The 25,881-nt window shown below is 46.4% G+C and overlaps 1 protein-coding gene across 1 annotated transcript; it reads left to right on the top strand.

Annotated features, from left to right (window-relative positions):
• Window positions 1–21,694: 21,694 nt before the first annotated feature.
• LOC308254532 (phosphofurin acidic cluster sorting protein 2-like) lies at window positions 21,695–24,814 on the top strand (the record flags this gene model as incomplete). The annotated part of the gene is made up of 2 exons (XM_080680667.1): window positions 21,695–22,747; window positions 23,339–24,814. The coding sequence occupies exons 1-2, from the start codon at window positions 21,707–21,709 to the stop codon at window positions 24,812–24,814; spliced, it is 2,517 nt and encodes an 838-aa protein (XP_080536793.1). The 5' UTR covers window positions 21,695–21,706.
• Window positions 24,815–25,881: the final 1,067 nt, after the last annotated feature.

Below are 25,881 nucleotides of genomic sequence, written 5' to 3' on the forward strand. Positions count from 1 at the left end.
TCTTCTTCTCTTCTTCTTCTTCTTCTTCTTCTTCTTCTTCTTCTTCTTCTTCTTCTTCTTCTTCTTCTTCTTCTTCAAGAATACCTTTCAGCATTTCATATAATACTGGTTTGGTGGTGATGAACTCCTTTAGCTTTTTCTTATCTGTGAAGCTTTTTATCTGCCCTTCTATTCTGAATGATCGCTTTGCTGGGTAGAGTAATCTTGGTTGTATGTTCTTGCTATTCATCACTTTGAAAATTTCTTGCCACTCCCGTCTGGCCTGCATAGTTTGTGTTGAGAAATCAGCTGACAATCATATGGGTGCTCCCTTTTAGGTAATTAACTGTTTTTCTCTTGCTGCTTTTAAGATTCTCTCTTTGTCTTTTGCTCTTGGCATTTTAATTATGATGTATCTTGGTGTGGTCCTCTTTGGATTCCTTTTGTTTGGGGTTCTGTGCACTTCCTGGACTTGTAAGTCTATTTCTTTCACCAGGTGGGGGAAGTTTTCGGTCATTATTTCTTCAAATAGGTTTTCAGTATCTTGCTCTCTCTCTTCTGGCACCCCCATAATTCGGATGCTGGTACGCTTGAAGTTGTCCCAGAGGCTCCTTACACTATCTTCAAATTTTTGTGTTATTTTTTCTTTTCTAGTTGGGTGTTTTTTTTTTACTTCTTTGTATTTCAAATCTTTGACTTGATTCTGGTGATCCTCTAGTCTGCTGTTGGATCTCTGTATATTATTTTTTATTTCAGTCAGTGTATGCTTAATTTCTAGTTGGTCCTTTTTCATATCCTTGAGTGTCTCACTATATTTCTCAGCCTTTTCTAGAAAATTCTTGAAAAACCTTATAACCGTGGTTTTGAACTCTATATCCAGTCGTTTGCTTTTCTTCATTTCTTTCATTTGGTCCTGTTTCTTTGTCTCCTCATTTTGGCTGCTTCCCTGAGTTGATAGAGTGGCTTTGTGTGCTAGGTGTCCTCTAGGGCCCAGTGGCTCAGCCTCCCCAGTTACCTGAGGTGGACACTCTTGGTGCACCCCTTTGTGGACTGTGTGCACAGTCTTGTTGTAGTTAAGCCTTGATTGTTGTTGGTATCACTGGGAGGAATTGACCTCCAGGCCAATTGGCTGTGAGGATCAGCTGTGTCTACGCTGGGAGAACTTCTGTGCTGGAGATAGCTTTATGAGACAAGAATTGCAAAATTGCAAAAGCCTCTGTGCTCAGCTTGGATGGGGCGCAGTCTCTGGTCGGAGCAGACAGCTTTGGCTTCCCGTCATCCCTGCCCTATGAGGCCCCTGTGTCTCAGTGTTTCTCAGTAATGGCTGTAAGCACCTCTGAGAGAAAGCCGCCCTCGAGTTTCATCCGCTGCCAGACAGTCCAGTTTCTCCCCAAATGAGTCTGGGTTCCCAGAGTCTTGCCCGGAACTGGAGTTCAGTGCAGCTGGAAGCTTCCATCCCTATCCCGCTTGAGAAAGCCAGCCAGGCACTCAGCCACCAGTCCTCTCCGCATGCGCGAGTCTCTGTACCTCAGCCTTTTGCAGCTCCTCTGAGTCTCAATGTGCTTTTCTCTTTCCTTCTAGTTGTAGAATTTCCACTCAGCCAGCTTTCCTGTGGTTCTGGATGGTGTTTGTTTTGTATTTTAGTTGTAGTTTTGAAATTGTTTTGCGAGGCAGCAGTTTAGGTGTTTACCTATGCCACCATCTTGGTTTCTCCTTCTGTATTCTTTTAGTCAAGTATAAACTTAGCATGGGGCCCCATTGCTTACTCCTGGGATTTTTGGTTCTGGCTTCACCCAGAACATGGACCCTCATAGAATTTCTAATCTCTGTATTTAAGGAGAAAAGAGCTTAGCCCAAGGCATCATGGAGAATCACAAATGAGGAACAGGCTTTGTCACGAGGAAGAGAAAATGGCCAATGAGCTCAAGCACAGCCCATCCAGCGGACCTCTCCACTGTCCAGGCACCCAGAGAGCACTTTCCAAGGAGGACCCCACTGAGTCTCTACAATAAACCTATGAGCTTGATCCTAGGCTCACCCCATGTGTAGAGGCACAAGCACTCAGAGACACGAAGTGACCTGAAGACTTACACAAGCATGTGGCCGAGTGACCACTGTGCTGTGGAGTGGTAGGGTGCTCACCTGGTAAATAGATGGTCCCACACCTGTTGGGTGGTACAAATGTTCTGTAATAACACAGAAATATGAGGCTGGAAGTGGAGTCCCTGCTCAGGAAGGTGGGCAGCTGGTATTCCACCAGTTTGTCTAGTCGGTGTGCCTGGGGGTCTGCACCATACAGGTATTTTTTTTAGGAAACCACGAGTGGGTGCTGGGGACACTTGGCTGGTTGGCAGCTGGGGCCCAGGGCTGGGCTGACTGGCCTCCGTGTTCTGCTTAGGATGCCCCCATTGGGAGGCCAGTCTTTGGCATCCGACCAGCAGCTCTGAATCCTGTGGGGGCAGAGTCCTGGCTTCCAGGAAGGGCAGGTGGAGAAGGTGAGAGGCCTTCTCACTGGGAGTGTTAGGGATCCTTGAGGCCAAACTCACCTTCCATGATTCTCCAGTTCAACAGTGCCCGCCTGATCTCCTACTCTCCAGAGAGTTCTGGGTAATCAGCAGAGCAGCTGGGGGCTCCCAATGGGGCCACCACCTTAGTTTCAGGCTGTGAGCACATTTGAACTTAAGAAGGTTTCTCTTTGTGTTTCCGGTTTCGGTCTCTGTACTGAACTGAAAGGTTAACAGAAAAGCAGTTAGGCCCTCCTATCTTGGCATCAGCAGGGCCACAGGCAGGGCTGGAAGGTAGAGTTGGAGTGTCTGGAGATGCAGATGGGGAAGTGCTGGACGTGGGAGGACCCCGGGCTGCCAGCTGGAAGAACTTCACGTCATTCCACACACCTTTGATGAGGACCCGCAGCATGTTCTGCTGGTGCTGGCCTGGCAGGTCAGGCGGCCTATGCCCTCCAGGCACTGGCTTTTGGCTTTTGGACTCCATGACCTTGTCCTTGGTTTTCTTGGGCAAAAATAGCACCTCTTATTCTTCTCCTTGGTGACCACTGTCATGGATGGTGGGTGTTGCTGTGGCCTCTCCACTGCTGGGCAGCCTGCTGACCTGGAGAGAGTGGAAGGTGCACTTGAGGGTGTTGTTGGCGGTAGGCAGGTCTTTGTTTTTCGAGTTTCTCTTCCTGTCTTGAGGGCTGGCTTCTGTCCAGTAATCCACCTGCCGCTCCATCAGCTTGGCGCCATCGCCCTGGCTGGGGGAGGACAGGCCCCACTCACTGACAAGATGAGTGGAATGACAAGGCCTCCTTGGCGATCAGAGGTATGGACAGAGGGAAGGATGAAAGCACGCTGCAGCCCAAGGGGTTCCATCATCTGAGTCTCCCGATGTGTCTGAGGACTGTTCTACTATCCCAACATTCACCACCTCTTCAAAAAGAATGAGCTGTAAGGACTCCTCGTTGGGGCTCTTCTGCTTGTAGGAGAGCAGAGCTTCCTTGATGGGCAACTGGTAGGCACAGTTGGCCTCGTGATGTACTGTGTGATTCTCATCACGATGTCCAGCGTGTCCTGCATGGCGCTCTCAGCTTCCAGCTTGTGGAACAGGTCCCGCCAGGCCAGGTCCTAGAAGAAGCTGTTGTAGCAATAATGCACGGAGCCCAGGTGCCTGGCCATGGGGTGGGAACCTAGTGGGATGACCAGGAAGCTCATGTAGCCCAGCTAGTCGAGCATCTTGTAGGACAGCAGCTCCAGGAAGATCCGGAGCACAGCGCTGAAGTAGTTGTGCCCCTGCCACCAGGATGTTTACCCGCTTCGGGGGCTGGGAATTATAGTGACAGTATGTCTGTATGTGCCAGATGATACAGCTGAAGGCCGCCTGGATGTCAGCCCTGGAGCAAGTGCACAGCAAGGCAGCGTGTGCCCTTGCAGGGTGTCCATGGGGAACTGCTCCTGCCAGTTGGAGGTGTTGACGAGGATGATGTTTTCAGGCAGATGGTCATCAGAGATGAGGATGTGGTTCAGCTGGTTGTACATGGTCTTCCTGGGGATCTGCGGCTGGCTCCCTGCGTCTGAACAGCACTCAATGTCTAGGCTGTTGACCTGCTTGTTCTGTGGTTGTGCCGTCTGCCGCTCCTTCAGGTATCTGCCCCGGCCATGGTGGCTGGGATGCTTCCTCTTGGCCTTTGGTGGAGGGGATGATGAGAGATTCGGTGTTGGTGATGGCTCACTGGGCAGCAGCTTCTTGGTGAGCATGTCCAGGGCTGAGGTCTCTGCCTCCGGGCTGTCCTTGGGCTGTGCTGGCTGCTGCCCTGGGTGGGCATGCTCTGAGGCGCTAAGTGGGAGACACTGTCACTTGGCTATTGCTGCCTGGGCTTGGTCTTCCCGGGCACTGCGGCCAGACTAGGAAGCTCCTCTGTTTTGCTTTGTTTGTTTTGTTAACCCTCACCAGAGGTGATTTTTCCACTGATTTTTTTAGAAAGAGTTGAAGCGAGGTGGAGAGACAGAGAGGGAGAGAAGCATCAATGTGAGAGAGACACGTGGATTGGTAGCCTCCTGCATGTGCCATGACCAGGGCTGGAGATCAGGCCTGTAATTGAGACAGGTGTGCCCTTGACCAGAATCGAACCTGGGACCCTTTAGTCCATAAGCCAACACCCTAGCCCCCAGTGAAACTACTAGGGCTCGGAAGCTCCTCCTGGCTCTGGGCACTGTGGATGCTCCCCATGTCCGTTTTCAAACTGAAATGTGGCAGGCCTTCCCAGTATGGCCTGAGCTTGGGCTTGATGGTGCTGGGAAGGCTGTCATCTTCCTCCCTGTCTGGACTATTGTTGCTGGTTCTCCAGCATGTTAGACAGAAGGTGCAGGTCCTCCTCCACTCGGGGACATGATCTGCAGGGTCCTGCTCTGAGTGTAGGACCTCCTCTGACACTTGTTCCCTGCTCAGCCAAGCCATGACTTTCTGATTTAAGTTTGGATGCCTTGTCATGGACATTGTTGTGACTATCAATAGTCGCTGCTTCCTGGTCTCCCTCACCTCAAAGTCATCCTGGTCCAGGTCCTACCCAGGGGTGGCATCTTCACCGGCCTCCAGCTCTGAGAAGCTCTCATACTCCTCCTTAGAGTAGTGATTTGTGGACTTGGGTCTTGGGCCGGCCCGCATGGTGCTGTCCTCATGGTGAATGGACTGGCTAGACATGGGAGGAGGTCCAGATTCAGGCGACTTTGGGAGAGGGGATGCTGTGGGCCACCGAGTTGGAAACACTGTCGCTGGGCTGTTTGTTGCCCGAGGGCCCACGTGTTCTCTTGTGCTTTGGCCAGATTTGCAGGCTATTGTTGGCTCAGGCCTGTGGATGCGCCCCATCTTTGTGAGCTGGAGTGTCCCAAGCCTTCAAAGAACAGTCTGAGCTTTGGCTTGGGGTGCTGAGGGTGCTGTTATCATCCTCCATGTCTGGGCCACTGTCACTGGGGTTTTGCAGTGTGTTAAATAGAAGGTCCCGGTCCTCATCCAACTCAGGGACATTTTCTGCTGTGTCCTGCTCAAGTCCACAGCCTCCTCTAACACTTCGAACTTTCCCAGCCATGCCACAACTTTTCTTGATATTTTGTGTCCTGGTAATGGACGTCTTTCCTAATATCCATGGCCTCTGCTTCTTGGGCATCTGTATGTCAATCCTCTCCTCAGCCAAGTCTGGCCCATAGATGGCATTGTTGCTGGCCTGTTGCTCAGAGGTGAAGCTCTGATATAGCCCCTTGGAGTAGTTAACCTTTTACTTAGCCTTGCATCTGGCCTGTATGGCATTGTCTTTCTGGTGGATGGGCTGGCTTGACAGGGAGCAGATCCAGAATTCGGCCATGTTGGCAGAAGCCTCCTTGATGCTGCTGCAGAGGCACAGCCCCTGGCCACCCTTGAGGGGTTGATGCCTGACCTTGGCCATGTGGATGGTGCCCACAGGGAGTGTCTTGTACATCCAGATGGTCTGGTTCTTAAAGCGCTTCCTCCAGCGCAACAGGACCTGTAGGTTGTTGCCTTCTCTCTTGAGGAAGTGGGGGTCCTGCAGTAAGGTCAGCCCCAAGTCTGTCTCCAGTTGTCCACTGGGGAACAGCACACTCACGTAGGATGTGTTTGTAGCCCTGCATCTTCACGGTGATCACCATTGATATGAGGTTGAAGCCCTGCAACTTCATGGCAATCATCAGGGAGATGAGGTCCTTCTCCAGCTCTTTGAAGACCACCATCTTCACTAAGGTCAGGTTGCACAACGTGGGCACGAATCTGAGGCTTGGCTATCCAACTCCCGAGTAGCAAACAGGTTCTTGGGCATTGGTGTGCTGAGCCTGGGCACGGGGCTGGGGGTGCAGGGGGTTGTGGAGACCAGGACTGTGGGCATCAAGGAAGCTGCAGCTGCTTGCCCCATACAGGTCCTTTCTGTATTCTGGGGTGATGGTTTCTTTTCCCTTGTTGGGACAGAGGAGATACATTCCGTCAGGGGCAGCTTATGAACTGCCAGGTGGGTTGGGGGCTGTAGTGCAGACCGAACCCCTAAGCACTCAGTGATTATTGTCAGGAGGTGGGACACGAGTGATCCAAGGACAGTGTGTGTGAAAAGGGACCACATGACTAGGTCAGGGAAGGCCTGTGTGGTGTTCTTGCAAACTCAGAGACCTAAAGTTATCACAAAGGATGTTCTGAAATGAAAACTTTTAAACTAAAAGCAGTTTATGGTGGGTAGTCATGTCCTAGGCTGGCATCTTCCCTGACTAAGGTCAATTTTTACCTTAACTGAGCCTGTCTATTGTCTTTTGGCACCTACAATAACATATCTTTGGAATGTCAAAGGAATTTCCCTTTTTCCGGACCCCTCAAAGCATAGGCAATGCTCTGTGAAGACCACAAATCCCCTCATTGTTACCGAGTTAATTGTTGACTTGTAACTATCCTATATCCACCTATGTAAAAGAAGTATGTCTGTGGCATTTTACTCTTTATGCAGTCACGGAGGATTCCACACTTTGATTTCTCTGGGATCCTAATGTATCACCACTGGATTTCATGTTACCAACATATAACTCCTGTTTTGATTGTAATGTATAAAATGAGGTGCAAAATTGCCATTCTCCAGAGCATTATCTCAATCTGCTGAGATTTTCTTCCCTCGAATTGTTGATAGCTGGGCTTAAATAAACTCACAAAAGTTCTTCACAGGTTTGAGTGTTTCTTACTTTGACATTTACTTGGTGTAGTGGGTCAGGATTCCAAAGAAGCTCATCGTGGACCAAACTGTGGACCTGGTGTTAGGATTCAACAAAAGACCCATTGAACCCACTGGTTCCCCACCCATCCGGTGAACCTGGGTGAGTTGTGTCTTAAATCCAGGACTTTTCCCTTGCTTGTGGTAGAGAGCTAGATTTGTTTGATCTGCATTTTTAAACACTCCAGGTGGAACTAAGATTAAGGGCTGAGGGATCTTAGGCTAAGACAAGACAGTAGGAAAAAAATGGGTGGCTGGTTTTAAATTGTGGCTTTCCAATAGGAATTGCTTTCTGATAATTTGAGGAAAAAACACACCTTTTTTGTGTAAATTAGAGTTGAATTCAATCAGCTCCAAAAATACAGGGGCATGTCCTTCCTCCAGCCCAAGTATCAGCTATTCTTAGTTGACTAAGAATCTCTGTGGAGGTGTCAGGTCATTCCTTATGACATGCAGGAGCCCCAAAGCAAAATTTCAGCTCAACTGCAATTAAAGTGACTCGTTCTTGTGGGGGATTACCCGTAAGGTTTGGTGACCACTCTCTGAACCCTCTGGTTGTTTTAGACAGCAGGGAGATAAACTGAGGCACATCAAAGGGTGGAATGTGATTTTCAGGGTGAGAGCCTCATGGAACTCAACCCATAAGCAACACATGTTGACCAACTACATTATATAACAATCCTAGAAACGTTGCTCAGAATCGGCAGATATCAGAAAACATACACACACACACACACACACACACACACACAAACAACTACAAAACAACAACAAAACACACCTAAAATTAACATGGGAAGTTGTGCCTACAAGGCCAGGAGATCCTAGATCCCAGCCCTCATTAATACTCCTGATAGGAAGCTTTTATTTGCAAGTGCTTTACAGAAATGGGAAGATTTAACTAGAAAATATCCACCTAAAAATGGCCCAAATACAGTTGTCTTTGTGTGCCTAAATTCATTTTTTGACATGCAATAAGAATTAGAAAAATGCAAGCTCTTACATTAAACTGAATGAATGAATGGAAACATATCTTGATTTGGAAACAAGGAGATTCTAAGGAGGAGCGCTAATAAATTCTTTTAAAAACAATTAAGGAATTAGAAATTTTAGAGACTGTCTCTGAACTCTTATGCAGCTAATAAATGCCAACACCCCATTCTTCCGCCTTCTCTAGCTCCCCCACTATATCCTTCACCCTTTCCCTTCCCTTCTTCCTTCCCCTCCACTACCACTCCCTACTGACTTAAGGAATATTGAGAACAGGAATTCCAAGAGCTCCCTTTGGAGAAAAGCTTATCTCAGCAAGAGAGGATCCAGCAATTGTTCCTGATTTTCTCAGTGACCCTGATGGGTTCACAAAGGCATTTACCTGTTAGGATATGTAATCCTGGCTATTCTAACCGATTCCAATGAATATAGCTAATGGTTTCTGCCAGCAAATGCAACACAATTTCTTAATAAAGTTTGCAAGAAAATTCCTGTAGAAAAATCTGTCCACTGTTAGAATCATAAGAAACTGAAATAAGATGTAGAAAAAGGGGGCGGGGGGCGGCACAAAAACAACCATCGGGTTGATCCAAGGGTGTTTCCCCTTCTCACTGATAGTTTGGGAGAAGTTGAAATTATCATAGAAACAGGAGCCACTAAGACCCCTATAGATAGTGGGGCTACTTTATTTGTTCCTAACCACATCCAACTAATTGTATTCTCCTTCAGAGTAAAGCTTCTGTGCAAATGGCAGGAATATTTAACCAATGTCTGTTTTTAATCAAAACCTGTTTCGAACCTGGGAATGTTATAGCCATATTAGCAAATATACATCTTTGCTCATCAAATCTGCCCCAATTCAACTTATAGGGAGAGGTGTTTTGTTTGTTCATTTGTTTGTTTTATGAAATTAGTGATACCCACACATAATTTTTCCAGAAGAGTAATGTGTATTTAGAAATAAATGAACAAGATACTGAGCCCAACAGAGCCTGAAATGAACCCAGTGGTGTGTCCTCAAAGTTGGGGTCCTGGCTGCACCCAGGTTTCCTCAGAGGCTCTGGAAGAGGATCTGCTGGTGGAGTCATGGACAGACATAGAGAGGCATGGGGGCGATGGTGAACATTCAGCAGGCAAGATGAGCATTTGGCCAGTATTTGTCTGAAAAGGAGCCCAGAGTTGGAACCGCATACGTGCACCTCTGTCCTATACCCACCCAGGGTGGAGGGAGCTGGGCCCCTTTGTTCTGAGCTCAGGCTTATGCAGTTCTGAACCCAACCCTCAATGGAAAATTGGGAAACTGGTGTCCACAGAGTGGCAGATATTACCTAATGTTCATGACATTCAGAGTCCAGAGTTCAGGAATGTTCAGACCTTCCAGGCCAAGGCTCCCACCTTTCCGACAGAGTTGGTCTGGACATTAGAAATCCTGACATACTGGACAGCTCCTGCCTGTTCCTCTGTTTCTAGGGGTCAGGGGACACTTTTTTTTTTTTAACTAAGAGGAATTTTTGTATTATTTTATTATGGTTTAAAGCATAACATATGTTTCCTTTTCCCCCCATGAGCCCCTCCCCGGCCACTTCCACCCCCCAGCAAATGCCCCCACTACCTCAGTGTCCCTGTCCATTGGTTCTGCTTATATGCATGCATACAAGTCCTTTGGTTGATCTCTTACTCTACCCCTGACTCTCCCCTGCCTTCCCACTGAGGTTTGAGGGTCTGTTTGATGCTTCTCTGTCTCTGAATCTATTTTTGTTCATCAGTTTATGTTGTTCATTATATTCGAAAAGTGAGTGTGATCATGTGATATTTATCTTTCTCCAACTGGCTTATTTCACTTAGCATAATGCTCTCCATGTCTTCCAAGCTGTTGTGAATGGTAGGAGTTCTTTCTTTTTTACAGCAGCATAGTATTCCATTGTGTAGATGTACCACAGTTTTTTCTACTCATCTGCTGATGGGCACTTAGGCTGATGGGCATTTAGGCTGTTTCCAAATCTTAGCTATTGTGCTGGTATGAACATAGGGCTGCATATATCCTTTCTGATTGGTGTTTCTGATTTCTTGGGATATATTCCTAGAAGTGGAATTACTGGGTCAAATGGGAGTTTCATTTTTAATATTTTAAAGAAACTCCATACTGTTTTCCACAGTGGCTGCACCAATCTGCATTCCCACCAGCAGTGCACGAGGGTTCCTTTATCTCCACATCCTCACCAGCATTTGTCCTTTCTTGATTTGTTGGTGATAGCCATTCTGACAGATGTGAAATGGTATCTCATTGTGTTTTTAAAAAATATATTTTTATTGATTTCAGAGAGAGATAGAAACATCAATGATGAAAGAATCATTGATTGGTTGCCTCCTGCATGACCCCTAATGGGTCAGATCCCCAAACCTGGGCATGTGCCCTTGACCGGAATCGAACCTGGGACCTTTCAATCCATAGGCCAACACTCTATCCACTGAGCCAAACCGGCTAGGGCGGTGGTAGGCAAACTCATTAGTCAACAGAGGCATGCATATGGGCATGACCGGTGGGTACAGACAGCAGGGGGTTGGTGGCATGTGTGGGGAGGGGGGATGAGGACAAATATGTGATATCTTAATCAATAAAGAAATTAAAAATAAAATAAAATAAAATAAAATAAAAATGCACCCCCCCCCCCAAAAAAAAACAAACAGAGCCAAATATCAACAGTACAACGATTGAAATTTCTTTTGAGAGCCAAATTTTTTAAACTTAAACTTCTTCTAATGCCACTTCTTCAAAATAGACTAACCCAGGCCGTGGTATTTTGTTGAAGAGCCCCACTCAAGGGGCCAAAGAGCCGCATGTGGCTTGCGAGCCCCAGTTTGCCGAACATGGGGCTAGGGCCCTCATTGTTTTGATTTGCAACTCTCAGGTGATTAATGACTTTGAGCATGTTTTCATAAGGCCATGAGACATATGAAAACAGATTTTTTTTTTTTGTGACTAACAAAAAGAATTTTATTAAACTCACTGAAGTCACATGTCCACATATAGCCATCCTCACTGTGGCCAGGTCAGTTCGATATGCTGATACCTCCACTCTGGGGCCCTGAGCCACACTCCCTAGAACCACCTGGATGTGGGAATTGGCAGCTGTTAGAAAGAAGGAAATGGAAGTCATGTCCACCACAGGCCATTGTCAAATAAAACATTGATTTCTGGTTTCCACTCCGACATATAAGAGCTTGGAAGTCCTTACTCTCATCCTTACAAGAAGAAAAAAGATGAACAATCCAAAACAACAGGAACTCTTTTTAGATCCATCAGATCATTGAAATCACATGGCTGGAAATTAACCTTTGCTGCTGCAAACCACTGAGATTCAGGCCTCCTTTAACGCAATACAACCTAGCACTAGCACGTGTGTGTGTGTGTGTGTGTGTGTGTGTGTGTGTGTGTGTGTGCGCGCGCGCGCACAAATGATTTTGGGTGAAATTAGAAGAAAAGCAGACACTGAGGAGGTGTCAATAGGAAGAAAAAGGAGGTTGGAGGCACTTCTGCCTTGTGACAGTCCTCTTCCTACTTGATAGCTACTCCCCCTCATGAGCCTGAACATCGCTAAGAAGCACATGCTGCAATAACCCATTGGGCAGGCAGGGGAGAGACAGGCTCTGACAGGTACAATGACTTATCCAGGATCAAGAAGAGGTAAGAATGAGGGGTTGAGTCTGAGCCCAGGTCTGTCTCCTCAAATCTGGGAACCTGGCTGCATCCAGACCTTAATGGCTATGGAGAGGGGTGTGTTGGTGTCACTGTGTACACGGTTGGTATTCCATGGAGAAGGTGAGTGAGCAGTCAGCAGCCCACAGGACTATCTATAGTTGTTATTAGGTGAGGGGTGTCGGGGGGGTGGCAATCCCAGGAAATGAGGTCACTTCCTAATAGAACTTGGAACCCCCGTAACCAGGCACCCACTTTCTAGCAACTGCCCAACCGCCACTCACTTGGCAAGAGCCAGTTGACAGTTCAACATGTTCTCTTGTTGTGTTTCCAGTTATCAGGGCTCTGGTTCCCGGAGACCCTGCAGTGAGAGTTGTTCCAGACTCTGTAGACGGTTCCACACTCGTGCCCGACATCTCTGGCCGTTTTCAAGAAGATCCCGTCAGGTAAGAGAAGGTGGCCTGGGTCAGACCCATTCAAGCCAGACCAGCCTCCTTTGTGCTCCATCCCTGAGTAGCCCGCATGCCCCTCCCCTTCACGTGGTGGGAAGAGGGACCTGAAGGGAGAACCCTGGGGCAGGAACATTTTTTAGGGCAGCTGATCACCTAGAGGTCCTGCTGTGATCACACCCCAGGGCAGGGCAGGGCAGGCAGTTGGAATGTGGTTCCAGAGGGGTCCCTTATCTGTGCCAATGGAAGTCCTAGCCCTCGAGCTGTCACGCCTTTTCCTCGCCAGTGGAGGTCTCAGCAGATCACACTGTGTGTGTGTCTGGAGTGGAGGGTCACAGAACCAGCAAAACAGGGCTCTGAGGCTTTCCCCCTGGTGACTGGGAACTGTCTTTACAGAGCTCCACACAGGAGAACAGAGAGGAGCTGACAGATGGGGTCCTCAACTCCATGCCCCTGCAGGAGGCACAGGTGCCCCATCCTTCTTCCAGCGTGCAGACCGGCAACAGGGTGAGTGTAGGTGCCCAGTTGACCCAAACGCCAGAACCCCAGGGAGTCAACGGGACTTGGGTTCCAGAAGGTTCCCTGCTACTCCCCTGATATCCCTCCTAGCATCCAGTTTCCAAAGGAATCTGGGTCCCCATCTCCTCCAGTCAGGAGCTGGGGCCTCCCTGGGCTGCACATAGTACCAGGACGGGGACTGCTTATCACGGCGATCCATGTCTTCATTGCTATGGGACCTGGACCTTATCCCCTTCTGTTGCCATGACAACGGTGCGACCCTGAACACACCACACGTCCTAATATCCAGACCCTCCAGCCCAGGAAAAGCCTCTGTGTCTCATCTTACATTGGGATGTTTTGTCAGAAATCACATGGGTGACACTGTTAATACAGCATGTGCTGTCTGTCCTATGCTAGGCAAATGACCTAAGATACTAATGTGTTTCATATTCCTCGCCTCCAATTCTACTTTTCCTGCCAAGAACCTTTTCTCTTATCAATGTGAAAAACATTCAAAGCTGTGAAAAAGTTTTGTGTGTTTATTTGAACCAAAGTGTCCACAATTGCCAGGGAGCAAAATCTCAATGGGTTGAGAGAATGCTCCAGAGAATGGCAATTTTGCACCTTATTTTATAAGTTACAAGCAAAGTGCAGACTTATGCGGGTTACATGAAATCCATGGGTGATAGATTAGGCAGAGAGGAGAGCGCAAGGTGTGGAAACTTCTGTGATTGGATCAACGGTAAAATGATAGGCACATACTTCCATAGGTGGATGTAGGATAGTTTCAAGTCAACAATGAACTGAATAACAGCGAAGGGATCCGTGATCTCCGCAGAGCACAGAGTGGTGCCTGTGCTTGAGTTGTCCAAAATAAGGAAGATTCCTTTGATAATCCAAAGATATGTTATCATAGATGTAAAAAGGCAGTACACAGGCTCAGTTAAGGTAAAGATTGACCTTTGTCAGGGAAGATGCCAGACTAGGACATGACTGCCCACCATGAGCTCCTTTTAGTTAGTATTTTAATTTCAGACCATCCTTTGTAGTTACTTAAGTTATCTGAATTTGCAGGACCTCCACGCAGGACTTTTCTGATCTAGTCAGGTTAGCATGTGGCCCCTTTTTTCGTCCATACATCCTCCTTTTGTTCAAAATCAATTCAAATTATGCATTGATGATCAGTGTTAGTGTTTTGTCTTGCTGAACAATGGACCATTGGGGATGAGGCAAGACTATAACCTTAAATGGTATTCAAGGTGCAATTATTATTCAAAATAAAAAGGCAGGTGAATGGGAGGCCATGAGATCCTATATGCCTTTGTTAAACAATATTCTGTATCGCCGAAACCGGTTTGGCTCAGTGGATAGGGCATTGGCCTGAGGACTGTAAGGGTCCCAGGTTCGATTCCGGTCAAGGGCATGTACCTTGGTTGCGGGCACATCCCCAGTGGGAGGTGTGCAGGAGGCAGCTGATCGATGTTTCTCTCTCATCGATGTTTCTAGCTCTCTATCCCTCTCCCTTCCTCTCTGTAAAATATCAATAAAATATTTAAAAGAAATATTCTGTATCAATTTTAAATTTTGAGCTACCATGGGCACAGTCCTTTTGCTGCTTATCTTAAGTTTTGGTGTTTTGCATCTAGTATAACATTTACATACCAGGAACAAAAGCAACAGCATTAAAGCAGTAACACCATTTAGGAATAGAAAAAGTCTAGTGCTAGACTGAGGGGAATAAGCATCTCAGCCAACCAAAAAACCCTTTGCATGCATTATCATAATTGTTTATTAAGCTAATGATATGTTTTCCTCCTCCATCCACTGCCCCTTGTACTTATGATATGTTTGGCCAGATGAATTAAGACTCTCTACTTTTTCATTATCATAACTGATCATCAGAATGTCATTGTCTAGTGGGTGGGAAAAATTTGCAGGTATCCAAATTCAACTTTTCATATGTAATAAGGGAGAGGCCTGGGGAGATAGATATTGTTTCCTTTAGGAAACCATGAAGAGGGTAATAACAATATAAAATCATTTGATGTACATTTAATCAATAACAATGAAGTGATAAAAGAACAAGGTTTGAGCAGCAGTAATTTGTGAGCATCCAGGCCTTGGCGACTTCTTGGGATAGCTGTCAGCCCCCATGGCCAGTGGTTTCTCATCCTTGAAAAGTCTTTGATCTCCATGGTGGATGGAGGCCAGTGTCAGAGACAGATGTCCATTTGTGGTAGGGCATCTGATAAGGTAACATCCTTTTTAACACGTTGGAAAGAGTCTTTAATTAATGTGTTTCAATAAACAAAAACTCTCCTGGTTGTAAGTTTTGGTCTTTGAAGTCTTTGTCTCTTGGGAGTACTGTGAAATGAATGTCACAAATTTATCAGTCCCTATAACCTTCTCAATGAGTCATTGATAGTAATGTAGAATGTCTGCTTTTAGTTTTTCTTATATTTGGAAAACAAAAAGATTTAAAAATAAGCAGTATTTTAAACAGAGTCATATAAACAATAATTATATTCACTTCATTTAGTCCAATACCCATTTTTTTTGTTTATCCTGATTATTTGCCAGTATTTTTATGAATTCAGTTATTCCTTAGAGTTCTATACATTTTCATTCAGTTCAAAGATATGACCTGCTTAGAAACCTGTAAATTTGAGTAAATCAGAATCCTTTTCATGGATTTTTCTAAAGATGTAACATATTTGAAAATGCATTAGAGTAAAACAATAACTATCTATGAATGACAAAACAAAGTGGCATGGTTATAGATTTGATTATAATGCAATTGATAAAAAAACTCTGCTTGTTTAGTAAGCTATATCATTTTAAGACAATGATTTTTTGAAAATAATAATTACTGTAAAGTGAGAGAGAATAATGTAATATATATATATACATATATATATATATATATATATATATATATGTACGTATATTTAGATTCAACACATAATTTCAATATAGAAAGAAAAAATAATATGTAAGATTTTAAAACATTGTCCATGGCTTCTTGTATTGAGCATTGGGTATAATTCATAAACTTCCAATGTTTGCGCCACAAATATCTGGAGTCTCACTGCCAGACACCCTCACAGGCAACCATCCCTCTTGGCTGGACTGGTGTCACTGACAGTCAACTGTTAACACCTGAGAGTATTTCATTTGAACTTTTCTTTGAATCTTGGTAGATCCCTCAGAGGGCAGGTTGAAATCTTTAGAACATCCATTTTAATAAAAGCATATGTACACAAATAGCACATTTTTATTTTTTAATTTAGCAAAGCTTCCCATGTAATTTCAAGTATATAAAATAGGCCTAATTTAGTTTAAAAACATTGCTTTAATAAGGATAGAGAATAAATCCTTGAGGTATTCCAGGGCCCGTTGGAATTAACTCAAAGTCATTCTTTTCTTTAAAAAGTCTCTTAAAATGGAAACTCTGGGAAGGTTGCAAATATACATATACAAAAGCTTATAGCCTGGACTTTTTGTAACTCGAAGTAAAGCAAACACAGACTTACGGTAATAACTCTAAAAGACATTAATCACACTAAAAACAGTTTTAATATTAAATATTTTGTCCAGACTACAGAATTCACCTTAATTTACCTAAGTATTTAATCTTTTTAGGCCAATAAAAGATTATATGCTAGTAATGCCTTCTGGAGGCTGAAAATTCACCACACACATCACATAGATGAACACATATCACATAAAGACCATACACATAATTTGAATTACTAATTTTTACAGAGAAAATGCAAGAATTTTCTTATAAAGTTAAACTTTCACAAAATTTTATAGCCTGTACTGTACCCCTTTTACAAACCTTTCGTCAACTTTCACAAACCTTACCCATTCAGAAATAACTATCCTTATAGAAACTTACATTTGTCCTTTTCCTTCAAATATGACTCCCTATACCTCAAGCCTTCTATTATCATAACTATATAATTTCTTCCAACTTAACTCGAACTTTTAACTCTTAGGAGTCTTAATTTGCAATGATAAGCACAAAAGTGGACAAACAGCATTCCTTAGATTGACGTTGATGAACATATTTTAATCACACTCTCATGTTCAAGAAACACACCTTCAACAAAGCACAAAACATTACATCAACAGCTCCAAATGCATTTTACAGACCTTCTGTAATGAAAAACCCAAAAGCAGGTGAACTTAAGATTTGCCTAGCAACCAATGTTTCAGTATTTCATGTTATTTCAATCTATCTAGATATTCCATAACTTTCATTAAAACTAAGTTAGAAAGAAATAGTTGAAATAAGCTAAAGTGATTTGTGTAGGTGGGTAAGGTAGTTTTTTCTATTGGGATAAGACATATCTTCCAGAGATTTGTATTTTTAAAAATGGCCTAGACAAGAGGTCTTGGTGAACTCAGGTATTTCCATTTCAAAGGTTCTGGGACTTTGGTTGCATAAAGCCAATTATCTACAAGCCTCTGAAATGAATAGGGGAGGTTTGGCAAGGTCAAAGGACATGGTGGGCTTTGAATTGTTTCTGGAACCAAACCTCTGGCCCCATGAAGACTTCATTTGTAAAACTAGGATAGCCATTTTCAATACTCAGGGTCTGGGTTGCCACCCAAATGTTGGCAAGGGACTGACAAATTCATGCACCCAATTTATATTGCGACCAGGTAGTGTAACAAAAGAAGACTGGATTTCTCTTGAGGGGTCAGGATTAAGTTTCTTCCGTTTGGTAAATATGTACCCAAAAGAGGTACATATTTTGTACCTCAAGTCATTGTGGGCTGGTTCCCCATCTACAGAAAGACATATGAGCAAGCCAAGTGTTAGAGGCATCTCTGCACATTTCTGGGCTGTTTGGGGCCATTCTGAGTAGGGTGAGTACCCTGTTAAGCCATCTCTCAGGCTCTCGTGGAAGTTAATAATGAAAAAAAGGTGATTATCAAATATTTGGTCAGTCTCAAGATCAGTTTCCTCTTGGGAGGTTCCTTTCAAATCATTATTTTCCCTTTTGGTTCAGTATCTGCTTCATTTATTCTAAATATGTATAACTATTCTAGAAAAAGCATATGTGGGATCACTCATTTCATAAAAAAAAAAAAGAAAAAGAAAAAGAAACCTCAGGTATTAAGTGAATTGGGGCAGATTTGATTAGCAAACCATATATATATATATTTCCGTGACATTTCCTAGTCGGAACGAAACAGTTTTTGATTAAAAAGCAGACATTTGTACAGGAGGTTTAGTCTGATGGAGAAAGTAATTAGTTGGTTGCGGTTAAGAATAAGTAAAGTAGCCCTAGTATCTACAGGGGCCTTAGTGGCTTCCCTTTTTACGATAATTTCAAATTCTCCCAAAATATCAGTGAGAAGGGGAAACACTCTTGGAGCAACCCTATGCTTGTTTTTGTTTATTAACTTTTTCTTAATCCTATTTCATTTTCCTATCATCCTTAAAGTGGGCAGACTTCTCTACAGGAGTTTCCTTACAACCTCATTAAGTAATTCTGTTGCTGTGTTGCGTTGTACCCCGAATCTCACAAAGACGCCTCAAAAAGTCGAATTATGGAGTCATTTATTAAAGGCCGGCGGCATACGAGAGGCAAAAGCTCCAGATCTCGCAGCCCTGAAAAGCTTGCCACATCTGGCTTATATTGGCAGAATATCACAAAGGTGTCGATTACATCTTTGGGTTTGGAATGAGGAACCTGGTTTGCACAAAGCAGTTACAGAAGTGAAATTGAGCAAGTTAGTTATCTATAGTTTTGGGTCTACGGATCACTGAATCAACAGAAACACATTATCTGGGGCCACTGAGGCAATTTAGAATAATTGTGCTGTCCACATTCCAGGACCACTGAGTCAACCAGAATGCATTATTTGTAGCTACTGAGACAATTTAGGGTAATTGAGCTGTCCTGGTCCCCAGAAGAATGTGCTTCAATAACCAGTGAGATCACAATCAAAGGGATATTCAAACCACCATCAATGGAGTGTTAAATCGATTGGGATAGCATACATAAGTTCAGAAAATCAAAATAACTTTTCTATTGTTTTAGCAAGCAAATAAGTACAGAAGCCAAACAGCAGGGTTAAAATATTAAACAGCATTTTTTACCCAAGCATGGTTGCTACCATGCTTCAGCTGGGCTCCCAGAAATCAGGAGTATATTAATTGGAATAGGTTAGAATAGCCAAGATTGCATTTTCTATCAGTTAAATTTCTTTGTGAATCAGTCAGGGCCATAGAGAAAATTGAGAATGTTTCCTGGTTCGTCTCTGGCTGAGAGCAGCTTTTCTCCAAAGGGAACTGGTTGAATTCCTATTCTCATTTTCCCTTAAGTCAGTAGGGAGGGGTAGTGGAGGTGACAGAAGGGGAAGGAAGAAGGGAGGGGAAAGAACACATCTGGACAAGGAAGCTCAGAGAGCAAAAGATGTAGTGGACGTGCTAAAGAAGGGGAGAATGGGGTGATAGCATTTATTAGCTTCAGGAGAGTTCAGAGATAGTCTCTACAATTTCTCATTAATTTATTTTTTAAAAGATTTTCTGTGTTTCTCTTTAGAAGCTTTGAATTTCCAAATTAAGATATGCTTCCTGTTCATTCAATCAGTTTCATTTTAGGGCTGACATTTTTCTAGTGTTTGTTTTTTTTTTTCCTGCAAAAAATTAATTTAGGCACCCAAAGACAACTGCATCTTGGCCATTTTTCAGTTGATATTTTCTTTTAAGTCTTCCCATTTCTGTAAAGCACTTGAAAGTCAAGGCTTCCTATCAGGGGTTAATGAGGGCTGGAGTCTGGGAGTTTCCTGCCTTGGAGGCACAACTTCCCATGTTAATTATAGTTGTGTTTGTTTTCATTGTTTTTGTTGTTATTTTATATCTGCAGAATCTGAGCAAATTTTCTAAGGATGTTATGTAGTGTGTTGAAGCATGCTGCTTATTGCTCCATGATGCTCACACCCCTCAAGTCTCATTCAACCCCCTTATGTGCCTCAGCTTCTCTCCCAGCTATCAAAGCTACCAGAAGGCCTCTAGCCACTTTGGCTCAGTGGGTAGAATGCAGGCCCTTAGAGGTCCTGGGTTTGATGGCAGGTCAAAGGCATGTACCTTGGCTGCAGCTTGATCCCTCACCCTTATTGGGGTGTGTGTGGGAGGCAACCAATCTATATGTCTCTCTCATTTTCTCTCTCTGTATCTCCCCCACCCCGTGTAGTCTCTCTAAAAACCAATGGCAAAAATATACTAGAATGAGGGCAAATAAATAAATTAAAAAAAAATAAAACAGCAGGAAGGGCTAGGAATGCTGATGCACCAAACCCTATGGGCTCTCCCCCAGAAGAGACAGTCAACTGAATTACAGTTGAGTTGGAATTTCCCTATGGGGCTCCTACTTGGCATGAGGAATGACCTCTGACACCTTGCAAAGATTCTTTTTATTTTTTATTTTTATTGTCTAAAGTTTTACATATGGCTCCTCCCCCAACCTCCATTGACCACCTCCTCCCCTCCCTCCCCAAGCCATTCCCACCCTGGAAAAGCCCCCACCGCCCCAGCATCTGTGTCCATTGGTTATGCTAATATGCATGCATACACGTCCTTAATTGCTTAAGAACAACTGAGATTCGGGTCAGAAGGAGGATGTGCCCTGTTATCTTTGAAGCTGAGCAAATTCAACTGTCACTTATACAGTGAAGGTTTTCTGCTCAGATTCTCAGAAAGCAATTCCAAATGAAAATCCATAATTAAAAACCAGCTACCCATGTTTCCTCTTGTCTCTCCTTAGACTGGGTTCTGTCAACCCTTAACCTTAATTCCACCTTGAGGATTTAAAAATACAGCTCAAATAAAGTCAGACCCTCTACCACAAGCAAAAGATCTTGGATATAATAGACGACGTAGCCAAATTCACCTGACAGGCCCAGGAAACTGGCGGGCCCAATGGGCCCTTTGTTAGGTCCTAGCACCGGGTCTGGGTCTGCAGGGCGGTCCTGTGTCAGCTTCTTTGGAATCCTGCCACAGGAAGCAAGTAAATATCAATGTAAGCCGCATTCAACCCTGTGCAGAGTTTCTCTGAGTTTATTGGAGCCCAACTGTCAAGAATGGCCAGAAAACAAAATCTCACTATTTTGAGGTAGTGCTCCAGAGAATGGCAGTATTGCACCTGCTTTTACACATTACAATCAAAAGTGGAGATGTATGTGGGTTACATGGAATCCATTGCTTAGAGAGGCAGGAGAAAACAAAGCAGGGAAATCTCTGGGATTAGATAAAAACTAAAACGATAGATACATGCCTCTCTTATACAGTTGCCTAGAGGCTAGTTAGCAGTCAGCAATGAACTCAATAGCAATGAGCAGATTTGTGGTGTCTGCAGAGCACAGAGAAGTGCCTGTGCTTGGAGGTGTCCAGAAAAAGGGAAATTCCTTTGACATTCCAAAGGTGTGTTATCCTGGATGCCAAAAGACAATAGACAGGCTCAGTTAAGGTAAAGATTGACCTTTGTCAGGGAAGACGCTGGCCTAGCACATGACCACACACCATAAACTGCTTTTAGATAACAAGTACTGATTTTAGGCCAACTTTGTGGTTAATTTAGGTCTCTGAGTTTGAAAGGCCACCATGCAGGCCTTACCTGTGCTAGTCACAGGCGAGCGTGTGACCATTTTTCATGCACTCTCTCCTTCGATCACTTGTGTCCCATCTCTTGCCACCAATCATGTCCCTCCTTTGTCCCACCACAGGGGGAGAAACCATTAAGTACCTGTATGCTGCAAGCAGCTGCAGCTTCCTCGTCACCTGCAGGCCTGGCCCGCTCGCCCACTGTGCTCAACAGCCCAGTGCCCATGAACCTCTTCTCTACCTGGGAGGTGGACTGCTCCAGCCCCAGCTGCGTGCCCAGGTTGTGCAGCCTGACTTTAAAGAAGCTGGTGGTCTTGAAGGAGCTGGAGAAGGAGCTCATCTCCATGGTGATAGCAGTGCAGATGCAGGGCTCCAAGGGCATCTTGAGATCCCACGAGATTGTGCTGCCTACTAGGGGACCAGTGGAGACTGACCTGGTGCTGACCTTCACCCTGCAGTACCCCCACTTCCTCAAGAGAGAAGGCAACAAGCTACAGATCATGCTGCAGCAGAGGAAGTGCCATAACAACCAGATCATCCTGGGCTACAAGACTTTGGCCACAGGTGCCATCCACATGGCCGAAGTGATGCAGCGAGCCCCCGAGGGTGGCCAGGTGCTGAGCCTCAGCAGCCGCATCCAGGAGTCCTCCATCAAGGTGGCTGAGATCTGGATCTCCTCCCTGTCCAGTCAGCCCATTTATTACGAGGCTGGCACCATGCAGGCCAGGCCCAAGGACAAGTCCACAGATAGCTACACCGAGGGGAAATCTGAGAGCTTCTCTGAGCTGGAGGCCAGCTACAAGGCGCCACACAGGCAGGACCTGGAAGAAGATGACTTCGACCTGGGGCAGTCCAAGAAGCAGCAGCGATGCATGCAAGGAAACTTGAAGCAGAAAGTCATGGCTCTGCTTCCCGGGTCCAACATGTCGGAAAAGGTCCTAGACTCAGATCAGGACCCTACAGAGCATGTCCCCGAGGTGCAGGAGGACCTGGACCTCCTGTATGACAACCTTGAGAATCCCAGTGACAGTGACCCAGACATTGAGGACGATGGCAGCATCCTCAGCAACACCAAGACCAAGACCAGACAATACTTTGAAGGCCTAGCACACTCCAGCTGGCAGACCGAGATGAGGAGCATACATGGTGCCCAGAGGCAGAAGGAGCCTCCTCGCCTGGCCGATATGCCTGCGAAGGCCCAGGGCCCGGGTAGCAAGCTATTCAGTGGCAGTGTCTCTGACTTGATGGCCTACAGCACCCCCACCACCATGGTGGACAAGACCCGGATCTTCTCCCTATCGAGCCACCCCATCAACCACCTGGACAGTGCCATGCCAGCCAGCAACAAGGCGGAGTCCACAGATAACTTCTCCGAGGGAGACTCTGAGATCGTCTTCTCTGAGCTGGAGGTCAGCTACAATGCCGCCCACAGGCATGACCTGGACAAGGATGACTTGGGCCTGGAGAAGCCGATAGGAAGAAGGAGGTCCATGACCAGGCAACAGAACTACCAGCAGAAAGTCGCAGAGTGGCTGTGCAGGTTTCAAATGACGGAGGAGGTCCTGGACTCAGAGCAGGACCCTGAGGAGCAAGTCCCCGATGTGGACAAAGACCTGGCTCGTCTGTTTTACAGGCTGGTGAACCCCAGCGACAGTAGCTCAGACATGGAAGATGATGACCGTCTCCTAACCCCTCCCATGCCTGAGCTCATGACATACTCTGATAGCCTGTCAAGCAGCCCAGATATGGAGAAGGATGACAGAGTCCAAGGCACCCCAAAGCCCAAGCCCAGGTCATACTTTGAAAGCCTGTCAAGCGACAGTGGCTCCGAATGGGTGGCCCACAGCATGCCCAACCCTGGGGAGCAGTCGGCACAGCCTGAGGACAGCCCGGAGGCAGAGACCTCTGCCCAGAACATGCCTTCTAAGAAGCTGCCACCCAGCAGGCGCACCACCAAGACCGAGTCTCTGGTCATCCCCTCCAGCAGCTCCAAGGGGAAGCAGCCTGCCTGCCGGGGCTGGAGCAGGTCCCTGAATGAGTCGTCCAACAGCCTGATCAAGGAGCGCTGCCCAGTCCCACAGAGCCAATTGCAGGTTCCCAGGAAGACTGTGTACGATCAACTGAACCATATCCTCATCTCCAACGACTGTCTGCCCAAGAATATCATCCTCATCAGCACCTCTGACAGGCAGGGGCAGTTCCTGTCGGACGTCCTGCAGCAGCACACGCTACCCGTAGTGTGCACCTGCTCCATGGTGGATGTCCAGGAGGCCTTCAGTTCCATCATCTCCTGGATACAAAGATACCGCAACTGCCATACTGAGGCCCCGATGCCAGTGAAGATCGCGGTGGCGGGGGCTCAGCACTACTTCAGCACAGTGCTGCGGGTCTTTGTGGAGCATCTGTCCCACCAGAGCCCTGACTGGCTGGGCTACCTGCACTTCCTGATCATCCCGCTGGGTTCCCACCCTGTGGCCAGCTACCTGAGCTCCGTGGATTACCGCTACAACAGCCTCTTCCAGGACCTGGCCTGGCTGGACATGTTCAACAACCTGGAGGCCCAGAGTGCTGTGCAGAACATAGTGTCAAGAATCACAGAGTACATCACAGGGGCCAACTGTGTCCACCAGCTGCCCATCGCAGAGGCCATGCTCATCTCTAAGCCGAAGAGCCCGGGCAAGTTGTCCTCACAGAAGTTCATTCCCTTTGTGGGGGCAGTGAAAGTGGGAAGAGTGCAACCAATTTCAGCCACGTCAGGAGACACAGATGATGCGGTCCCCTCATGCTCCAACGTGCTTTTGTCCACCGCCAGGGAGGCCTCACACAACCCAACCTCCTCCTCATCGGTGAGTGGAGGCCTGTCTTCCCCCAGCCAGGGTGTCAGTGCTGAGCTGATGGAGCTGCAGGTGGATTACTGGATGGCAGCCCAGCCCACAAACAGGAAGAGAAACAGGGAGAAGGAAGACCTTCCTACCACCAAAAACACACTCCAGTGCACCTTCCGGTCTCTCCAGGTCAGCAGGCTGCCCAGCAGTGGCGAGGATGCAGGCACGCCCACAATGTCCATGACTGTGGTCACCAAGGAGAAGAAAAAGAAGGTGCTGTTTTTGCCCAAGAAAGACAAAGGCAAGGACTTGGAGTCCAAAAGCCAGTGCATCCAGGGCATCGGCCGCTTGGTCTGCTCAGCCAAGAACCAGGAGAACAGGCAGCGGGTCCTCATTGATGGCGTGGAGTGGAACGACGTGACGTTCTTCCAGCTGGCAGCCCAGTGGCCTTCCCACGTCAAGCACTTCCCCATCTGCATTTTCGGACACTCCAATTCCACCTTCTAGCCCTGCCCCTCCCCCTGCCCTTCACCCTGCCTGGGCCAAGCCCAGAAGGGCCCAGCTGCCTTTCTGTTAACAGTTCAGTTTACTACAGACACAGACCCTGGAAACACAGAGAAACTGTTTTAAGTTAGAATGTGCGCACAGCCTGGAACCTAAGGGGGTTGTCCCCACTGGGACCCCCAAATTCTCTGTTTAATAACCAGAACATTTCGGCAGCTGGGAGGTCAGGTGGGCACCGTTGAGCTGGAGTATCATGGAAGGTGTGTTTTAGCCTCAGGATCCGCAACACTTTCAGTGAAAAGGGTTCTGGCCTTGGAGACCTGCCCTCCCTGGAAACCAGGGCTCTGCTTAACCCTGGGAGCTGGCTGCAGCCTGTGTTCAGACTCAGAGCTGGGCCACCAGAGGCAAAGGGCTGGCCTCCCTTTGGGGCATCCGGAGCATAATACGGAGGCCGGCCAGCCCAGCCTTGGACCCAGGCTGCCAACTAGCCAAGTGGCCCCAGAACCATCCACTTATGGTTCCCAATGAACTCCCGCCTCACAGGGCAAAATAACAAAAAAGAGCTGCATGGTGCAGACCCACAGGCACACGGGCTGGACAAACCAGTGCCCTCCTTCTTGGGCAGCGACCCACCTTCGTCCCTACCTCTTCATGTTATCACAGAACATTCGCAGCTACCCAACAGGTGTTGGACCAGCTATTGACAAGGTGAGCAACGAGCCTCTCCACAGCAGAATGGTCATTTGGCCACTTGCTGGCTGTGAACTCTCAGATCACTGCATCCCTCTGAGTGTTTGTTTCTAAGAACAGGAGGTGAACCAAGGAGCAACCTCATAGGGTTTTTGTAGGGACCCTGTAGGGTGTTCCCCTAAAGCCTTCTCTGGGAGCCTGGACAGTGGATAGGTCTGTGCTAATTGGTCCTTTTTCTTCCTCATATATGATTCTTCTTGGGGCCTTAGGCTAAGCTCTTTTCTCATGTCACAACGAGCCTGGAGATTCTGTTATTGTGTGAAGCCAGAGCAGAAACCCCACGGGTGAGCAGTGGGGCCCAGGCTAACCCAGCTATCTGT

Source organism: Plecotus auritus (genome assembly GCF_963455305.1).
Source record: "Plecotus auritus genome assembly, chromosome: 7".
Lineage (NCBI taxonomy): Eukaryota > Metazoa > Chordata > Mammalia > Chiroptera > Vespertilionidae > Plecotus > Plecotus auritus.